This window comes from Stomoxys calcitrans, chromosome 3 (assembly GCF_963082655.1).
Source record: "Stomoxys calcitrans chromosome 3, idStoCalc2.1, whole genome shotgun sequence".
Taxonomy (NCBI): domain Eukaryota; kingdom Metazoa; phylum Arthropoda; class Insecta; order Diptera; family Muscidae; genus Stomoxys; species Stomoxys calcitrans.
In genome coordinates this window covers 81,072,294-81,081,651 of record NC_081554.1, presented here as the reverse complement: position 1 = coordinate 81,081,651, position 9,358 = coordinate 81,072,294, and the positions used below count along the sequence as shown (strand labels likewise).

Below are 9,358 nucleotides of genomic sequence, written 5' to 3'. Positions count from 1 at the left end.
TTTGGCTGAAATATCGCATGAGGTGTTTTTTTATGATTTTCAACATCTGTGTTAAGTATGATTGAAATCGGTCCATAACCTGATGTAGCAGCCATATAAACCGATCTGGGGTCTTAAACCTTTGAGCCTCTAGAGGGCGCAATTCCTATCCGATTTGGCTGAAATTTTGCATGACGTGTTTTTTTTATGATTTCCAACAACTGTGTTAAGTATGGTTGAAATCGGTCCATAACTTAATATAGCTGTCTGTATCTGGGGTCTTGCATTCTTGAGCCTCTGGAGGGCGCAATTCCTATCCGATTTGGCCTAAATTTCGCACGACTCGTTTCGTTATGACTTCTAACAACTGTTTCAATTATGGTTTAAATCGGTCTATAACCTGATATAGCTGTCATATAAACCGATCTTGGGTCTTGAATTCTTTGGTCACTACAGGGCGCAATTTTTATGCGAATTGGCTGAAATTTTGCATAAGGTGTTTTATTATGATTTTTAACAACTGTGATTGAAATCGGTCCATAACCTGATGTAACTGCCATATAAACCGATCTGGGGTCTTAATTTTTTGAGCCTCTAGAGGGCGCAATTCCTATCCGATATGGCCGTGTTTCGTCATGACTTCCAACAACTGTGCCAAGTATGGTTTAAATCGGTCTATAACCTGATATAGCTGCCATATAAACCTATCTTGAGTCTTGATTTCTTGAGCCACTTCAGGGCGCAATTCGTATCCGATTTGGTTGCAATTTTGCACGTAGTGGTTTGATTTCAAACAAGTGCGCCAAGTGTGGTTTAAATCGGTCTATAACCTGATATAGCTGCCTTATAAACCGATCTTGAATCTTGACTGCTTGAGACACTACAGGGCGTAATTCTTATCCGATTTGGCTGAAATTTTACACTTTGGGACCATAACATGACATAGCTTCAATAGCATAGCAATCCTCTGCTTTCCTTTGTTTGCCTAAAAAGAGACACCGAGATAAGAACTCGACAAATGCGATTAGTGGTGGAGGGTATATAAGATTCGACCCGGCCGAACTTAGCATGCTTTTACTTGTTTTCCACAAGACGTCCCTATATTGGTTCATGTCTGGTATTGTGTCTCCACCTAAGTGTCGGTATCTGTTAGACTAAAAAGCCGGGCAATTACAAAGGAAATGCTCCAACGTCTCATCATCTACACATGCTATCACTTGTCGCACGGATTTTACATAAGAGAGCTGGTAGTCCTGTGTGTTCCGTTATGTTATCAATAGCTATATTGACCTTATTCTAACTTCCTTTCAGTAATAGCCTCGTCTTCTCATGATCTGGATTCCCCCATAGGATTTTGGCCATCCTACCGTTCGTTTCGTTGTTCCACAGGGTTACATGCGCATTCATCGCGCACGCTCTTAACTCGTACTGCGTCGACCCGAAAGGCTTCGGGTTAATCAAGTTTATTGACGGCAGTCCTCTGGTCTTCACTGCCAAATCGTTTGCCCTGGCCTTTCATTCCCCCCTTACTTCGTTATGGCCCGGCACCTAAACGAAGGGGATTTTGCCATTCTCAGAAAAGGCGTTAATCTCCTTCTTACACTGCAAGAGTGATCGTGACATTACCGTCCTGGTTGTTATTGCCCTTATGACAATTTTACTGTGGGTAAAGATGTTCAATCTCAGCGCGTTAATACCACACCACCTCACGCATTTTGTGATCGCCCGGATCTCCTCCTGCAAGACTCTATATAGCCTCGCACTCGACCTCAAGGATCGTCTCATTATCCGATTGGAAAATTTTTCCCTTTCTTCCAGGTTTCCTGTCGTCGCCTTTCTAATGCTGGCTACTTTTGGGAGGTATCCTACCATGTTAAAAATTCTCTACCAAATGGTGTCGCTATGCCGCACCCCGTGCGGACTCGGCTAAAGAGGAGACCCCTTGTTATTGACCTTCAACTTCAATCGCACCGCATTCATTGATATGAGAAATGTATTCCCTGTTCCTTAATGGAATGTTCATGGGTTATTTAGTAGTTTAGTAATCACATATCACGAGTTACAGAATCTTCCTGCGCAGCGATATAACAGAATGTCTGCTCCACTCAATGTTTCAAATATTCCTCTAGAGTTGTATATGTGGCAGATAAAAATTCGAGATATGATTATTTGACAACAATGCTCATGCTACAATGATAAACCCAGCAACCGTTGGTTATTGTTTGCTGTACTTATTCACACACATCTTGATTATAATGCTAAGCACATTAGGTGGTCATCAGCAAGGAAACAAAAAAAAAAAACACAACAGCCAATGACGATTCATCCATATCACCTTTCAAAGTTTACAGAGTATTTGGTTTTTGTGTTATGTAGGCACGAACTTCGATGACCCTGGTTGTGCCTACACTCAATGCACAATTGAATGTCAAAGTCTCCTTACACAAATGGATAATTTATTTAAAATGGTTTTTGGAAGAAAAAACTGCTCAGTTCAGTCTGGAATTGTCAAATGATGGGGCTAGAGTCAGTTATTCCGCAACTTCTTTTTGTTGTCCTTGCTGGTGTTTTATACATATACCACAAGTATTGTCATAGCTTTTGGAACCGCCACCAAGTGCCGCAGATTGAGCCTACACCACTGGTGGGTAACTTGGGAAAGATACTACGCATGTCGGAACCCTCAGCAAAAGTTATTGAGGAATTTTACAATCACCCCAAGGCCAAGAACGAGCCATTTGTAGGAATTTATATTTTCTACAGACCTGCCTTGCTGCTTAGAGATCCTGAACTGATCAAACGGGTGCTGGTGCGAGATTTTGCTAAATTCAATAACCGCTTTTCGAGATCGGATGATGTTCGAGATCCTTTGGGTTCACAAAATCTGTTTATGCTCAGGAATCCGGCATGGAAGGATATTCGTTTTAAACTAACACCGTTTTTTACCAGCGGCAAGTTAAAGCAAATGTTTCCTTTAATTGCAGAGGTAAGTTAGTACAACAAGGGTTTAGATTTAGACTTTTGGTAATTGGCGTTACATATATTTTTTTAGGTGGGAGAAAATCTCAACAAACATTTGTGGAAAATGTCATCGCATATTAGTAACTGCCATAATTTCGAACTGGAACTTAAGGAATTTTGTGCTCTATACACCACAGACGTTATAGCTACCGTGGCATTTGGAGTCCAGGCCAATTCCTTTGAAAATCCCAATGGACAATTTCGCCACAATGGCAGAGAGATTTTCCGTTTCAATGCCCGCAGAGCCTTCAATTTCAGCATTGTTTTCTTTTTGCCCCATCTGGTACCGTATCTGGGAGCAAAAGTTGTACCCAGTGAACAAACTGAGTTTCTGCGTTCCACCTTCAACTATGTTGTGGCGGAGAGAGAAAAATCGGGCAAATCACGCCATGACCTCATTGACATTTTGATAGAATTCAAAAACCACACGCGATGTGCAGCTGCTAAAAGTGGCGAACTAATATTCGACGGTGATCTTTTGGTGGCCCAAGCTGCCATATTCTTCACTGCTGGTTTTGAATCGTCCTCGGCCACCATGTCCTTTGCTCTATACGAAATGGCGCGTAATCCTGAAGTACAAGAAAAGCTGCGAGAAGAAGTTCGCCATACTTTGACGAAAAGTGGCGGTCGATTATCTTTGCAGGTCATTGAATCTTTGGAATACATGCAAATGGTTATAAGTGAAACTTTGCGACTTTATCCACCATTGCCTTTCTTGGACAGGGAGTGTACCATAGAGGAAGGACAATACTATTCGCTTGAACCTTATGGTGGATTCCGAATTCCTCGCGGTATGCCGGTGTATATACCAGCGTATGCATTACATATGGATCCTAAGGTAAGAGCTTATACAGTGTCTTATAACCTCACACCTAACTACAATACTTTCATTTGCAGTACTTTCCTAATCCAGAGTCGTTTATACCGGAACGCTTTACGTCAGAAAATCGCAAAACCATTACACCCTACAGCTATATGCCCTTTGGCTTGGGTCCCCATGGCTGCGTTGGAGAACGCTTTGCCTACTTGCAGACGAAAGTGGGCTTATTACAGTTTCTGCGCAATCATCGCGTTGCATTAACTGGTAATGCTACTGCTACGAGGCCAGTCAAATTAGACCCGAAAGCATTGATATTACAAGCTGAAGGGGGAATTATCTTAAAAGTAGAACGAGATCCTTTGAATGTTTAATAGCTGTGTCTATGATTATTGTAAATTCATTTATTACAAAAACAGTTTATAAAAAAAACTTGAGGGAGTGAGTGAAAGTGAATCGAGGCGCACTAGTTTATACTTTAACTTCAGTGTTGCGGTCTAAAAATTGATAAAACCAAGACTTATATAACTGGTATTTTGGGTAGTCTTTCCAACTTTGATGCTGTGAAGCTAATTCAGTTCTTTTTTAAGGCAAATGATAAAAAAAGACAACTAGCCATCCGGTTTTTCGAATAATAAATATTTCGGGAAAATGCGTACAGAGTAGCTGACACGAAGTGTCAAAGGAAAAATTTCATTTTTGCGCCACCGTGGCTAAGAAGTTGGCCTGTTCAGCTATGGAACCGAACGCCTGGCTTCAAATCTCGGCGCAAAACATCAGAAAAAAATTTTGCTGTAGTTATGCACTTACTAATGCTGGTTACATTTGTGAGGTAACCAGCCATGTTAAAAACTTCTATACAAAGTGGTATTGCTATGCGGCACGCCGTTCGGACTCGACATAAAAAAGCAGGCCACTTATCATTGAGCTGTAAGCCGTCTGCACTCATTGATATGAGAGAAGTATCCCTTGTACCTTAGTGGAATGTTCATGGGAAATTTAGTAATATATTTTAACCAACTGGACAGGGCTCGCTCGCTGCGCCTTCTTTAACTCTCTAATATCTATTAAGGGTGCGGACATTTCGCCCTGAATGTGGATATCGTGCTACTGTAGCCTACGTCCGCCTATGTCGCTGAATGCCTGCGTTCAAATCCTGGCAGAACTTCGCACAAAATTTAAAGCGGTGGTTATTCCCTCTTAAAGCGTTGCGAGATACCATATCATGCATGGTTATATAAAAAATTCTCCTCAAAGAGGTGTCGCACTGCTGCACACCGTACGGACTCGGCTATAAAGAAGGCCCCCTATCGTTGATGAACTCAACTTAAATCGGAAAGCGCTCATTGATGTATAAAAAGTTTGCCCTTGCTCGGCTTCTGGGAAAATTTTTACTCTACTCCCAAATGCCTTTCTTTTGAGCCCCATATTACTGTATTGGTAAATATTTGTGGTTTAGGGGGTATTTCGGGGGTGGTCACTTGGCCACCAAAGTAAATATAAGATTCGTGCTCTACTTTCAGAAACATTTCGTACGAGTCCGAGGAGGTCATGGAGAGGCCACCAGCACTTGAGCTCCATATTGCTATAGTCGGAAGTAAAGATCAGTTTAAGGGGTGATTTAGGGCTATATTTGTAATCTACTGCCGGATACTTTTCATTTGATTCCTATAATGATAGGAACGTCGAATATTTCTGTTTAGAGGAGTTTTTGGGTTGAGCGGCCCGCTGGGTACTTGGACCCAAAATTTAATATGATATTCATTTTCTAGTCCCCAATACCTTTCATTTGATACCAATATTGTGCCCATCAGTCCTCTTTTGGTTTTGGGTGGCGTTTTTGGTGTAAGCATCCGATTTCTAAAAATTATATAACCTATGTTTTCTTTTTATACCCACCGCCGAAGGATGGGCTATATTCATTTTGTCATTCCGTTTGCAACACATCGAAATTTCCATTTCCGACCCTATAAAGTATATATATTCTTGATCAGCGTAAAAATCTAAGACGATCTAGACATGTCCGTCCGTCTGTCTGTTGAAATCACGGTACCGTCTTTAAAAATAGTGATATTGAGCTGAAACTTTGCACAGGTTCTTTTTCTGTCTATAAGCAGGTTAAGTTCGAAGATAGGCTATATCGGACTATATCTTCATATAGCCCCCATATAGACATATCCGCCGATTTAGGGTCTTAGGCCCATAAAAGCCACATCTATTGTCCGATTTTGATGAAATTCGGGACAGTGAGTTGTGTTAGGCCTTCATCCTTCCATCATCCTTCGTCAATTTGGTTCAGATCGGTCCAGATTTGGATATAGCTGCCATATAGACCGATCCTTCGATTTAGGGTCTTAGGCCCATAAAAGCCAAATTTTTTATCCGATTTTGCTGAAATTTGGGACAGTAAATTGTGTTAGGCTTTTGATATCCCTCATCAATTTAGTTTTGGATATAGCTGTCATATAGACCGATCTCTCGATTTCAGGTTTTGGGCCCATAAAATGCTCATTTATTGTCCGATGTCGCCGAAATTTGGGACAGTGAGTTGTGTTAGTCCCCTCGATAACCTTTTTTAATTTGGTCCAGATCGGTTCAGATTTGGATATAGCTGCCATATAGACCGATCCTCCGATTTAAGGTCTTAGGCCCACAAAAGCCACATTTATTATCCGATTTTGCTGAAATTTGGGACAGTGAGTTGTGTTAGGCCCCTCGACATCTTTATTTAATTTGGCCCAGACCAGTTCAGATTTGGATATAGCTGCCATATAGACCGATTTCTTGGTTTAAGGTTTTGGGCCCATAAAATGCTCATTTATTGTCCGATGTCGCCGAAATTTGGGACAGTGAGTTGTGTTAGTCCCCTCGATAACCTTTTTTAATTTGATCCAGATCGGTTTAGATTTGGATATAGCTGCCATATAGACCGATCCTCCGATTTAAGGTTTTAGGCCCATAAAAGGCACATTTATTATCAGATTTTGCTGAAATTTGGGACTGTGAATTGTGTTAGGCCCATCGACATCCTTCGTCAATTTAGCCCAGATCGGATTTTGATGAAAGGTGGTTCACATATATACCCGAGGTGGTGTGTATCCAAAGTTCGGCCCGGCCGAACTTAACGCCATTTTACTTGTTTTGATTCTACGGAACAAACAAACAAACCGAGTCTCATATAGTCATGATGGGTCATATACCCATTTAGGGAGTTTTTAGGTGGTGGGGTGAACCCCTACACTTCGATCTGAATTTGTATGCCAGATTCGTAATCTACTCCCAAATAACTTTCATTTAAGCCCCATATTGATATGGACTACCAATTTGTCTGTTTTTAGATTTTTGGTGTTAGTGCCCCTTCATGGGTACTTGGACCCAATTTTTAATACCATATTCGTATTCTTCTCTTCAATACCTTTCATTTGATATCCATATTGTCTTTATCGGCCCACTTGTTATTTTGGTTGGTATTTTTGCGGTAACGGGGAGCGCCCGCCCCTTTCCGATATCAACAAATTATAAAGCATATTTCTTATCCCTGACCATATTCGTAATCTACTCCCGAATACCTTTTATTTGAGTCCCATATTGTCATGATCGTCAAATAAACCTATTTTAAGGAGTTTTAGGGCTGGGGCGGCCCCCCAGGTACTTGGACCCAACTTTTATTATGAAATTCGTACTCTACTCCTCAATACCTTTCATTTGAATTCCATATTTTCCCGATCGCTCCACTTTTATTTCTGGGTAGTACTTTTGTGGTAAGGGGCCCCCGCCCCCCTCCCGATATCAAACAAGTAAAAAGGTGTTAAGTTCGGCCGGGCCGAACTTTGGATACCCACCACCTCGGGTATATACATAAACCACCTTTCATCAAAATCCGGTGAAAATTGCATGCCTTATGTCCCATAGCAGTTATATCGAAATTTGATCCGATTTCGACCAAATACTAATAAGTACAAGTCATTGTTTCATTGTGTTTAACAAAATATTGGTCTATATTGGAAAATAAACCGGTCTGAACCACATTCGACACGGAGGTCGAAAAACCTTACATAAGTCACGGTGTCAAATTTCAGTAAAATCGGATTATAAATGCGCCTATTATGGGGAAAAGACTTTAAATAGAGATATCGGTCTATATGGCAGCTATATCCAAATCTGGGCCGATTTGGGCCAAGAAGCAGAAAAATGTCGAAGAACCTGTCATAACGAACTGTCCCAAATTTCGGCGAAATCTGACAATAAATGCGTGTATTAAGGACCCAAAACCTTAAATAGAGAGATCGGTCTATATGGCAGCTATATTCAAATCTGGGCCAAATTGAAGAAGGACGTCGAAGAATCTAAAGCAATGCATTTGTTGTCCGATGAATATAGAGCAATCTGAATCACATAGGACACGGATTACGAAAAGCCTAACATAAGTCAATGAGTCAAATTTCGGCGAAATGAGATTGTAAATGTGCCTTGTTAATATGACATCTATATTAAATTAAAGAGGGCTAACGAAGAACCTAGAGCAACTCTTTGTCCCAAATTTCGTCGAAATCGGACAATAAATGCGCCTTTTATTGCCCCAAAATCTAAAACCGAGAGATCGGTCTATATGGCAGCTATATCCAAATTTGGACCGATCTGTGCCATATTGCAGAGTATGTCAAGGGGTGTATCTTGACTCACTGTCCCAAATTTCGACGACATCGGACAATAAATGAGCATTTTATGGGCCCGAAATCTTAAATCAACAAAGGTTTTGAGGCCATAAAAGACGCATTAATTGTCCGATGTCGCTGAAATTTGAGACAGTGAGTTTAGTTAGGCTCTTCGACGTCCTTCTTCAACTTTGCCCAGATCGGTTCAGATTTGAACATAGCTGCCATATAGACCGATCTCTCGATATAAGGTTTTGGGCCCATAAAAAAGGCATTTATTGTCCGATTTTGCCGAAATTTGGAACAGTGCTTTGTGTTAGGCTCTTCGATATTTTTGTGCAACTTGGCCCAAATCGGTCCAGATTTGGATATAGCTGTCCTGTAGATCGATATCTCGATTTAAGGTTTTGGGCCCATAAAAGGCGCATTTGTTGTCCGATTTCGACGAAATTTGGGACAAAGAGTTGCGTTAGGTTCTTCGTTAGCCCTTTTCAGTTTGGCCCAGATCGGTTCAGATTTGGATATAGTTGTCATATTAACAAGGCACATGTACAATCCGATTTCGCTGAAATTTGACACATTGACTTATGTTTGGCATTTCGACATCCGTATCCTATGTGATTCAGATCGCTCTATATTAGGATATGGCTACCAAAAAGACCAATATTTTGTTCTACAAAATTGAACAATGTCTTTTACTTAATAGACCATTCAATATTCGTGTCGAATTTGGTCCAAATCGGACCATATTTAGATAAAGCTGATATGGGGGCATACATTTATCACCGGATTATGACGAAAGGTGGTTTACATATACACCCGAGTTGGTGGGTATCCAAAGTTCCGCCCGGCCGAACTTGACGCCTTTTTTACTTGTTAATATAAA

The 9,358-nt window shown here is 40.9% G+C and overlaps 1 protein-coding gene across 1 annotated transcript; it reads left to right on the top strand.

The window, feature by feature from the left end:
* The first annotated feature begins 2,494 nt into the window (after positions 1 to 2,494).
* Positions 2,495 to 4,223, top strand: LOC106093851 (probable cytochrome P450 6g2). The gene is made up of 3 exons (XM_013261011.2): positions 2,495 to 2,965; positions 3,032 to 3,838; positions 3,898 to 4,223. Exons 1-3 carry the CDS (start codon positions 2,495 to 2,497, stop codon positions 4,189 to 4,191), a joined length of 1,572 nt encoding a protein of 523 aa, XP_013116465.2. The 3' UTR covers positions 4,192 to 4,223.
* Positions 4,224 to 9,358: the final 5,135 nt, after the last annotated feature.

Excerpts from the sequence above, each read along its gene's own strand:
- LOC106093851 (XM_013261011.2), top strand. The coding sequence starts at position 2,495 with ATGGGGCTAGAGTCAGTTATTCCGCAACTTCTTTTTGTTGTCCTTGCT. Across the intron at positions 2,966-3,031 it reads TGTTTCCTTTAATTGCAGAG|GTGGGAGAAAATCTCAACAA; the intron begins GTAAGTTAGTAC and ends ATATTTTTTTAG. Across the intron at positions 3,839-3,897 it reads CATTACATATGGATCCTAAG|TACTTTCCTAATCCAGAGTC; the intron begins GTAAGAGCTTAT and ends TTTCATTTGCAG.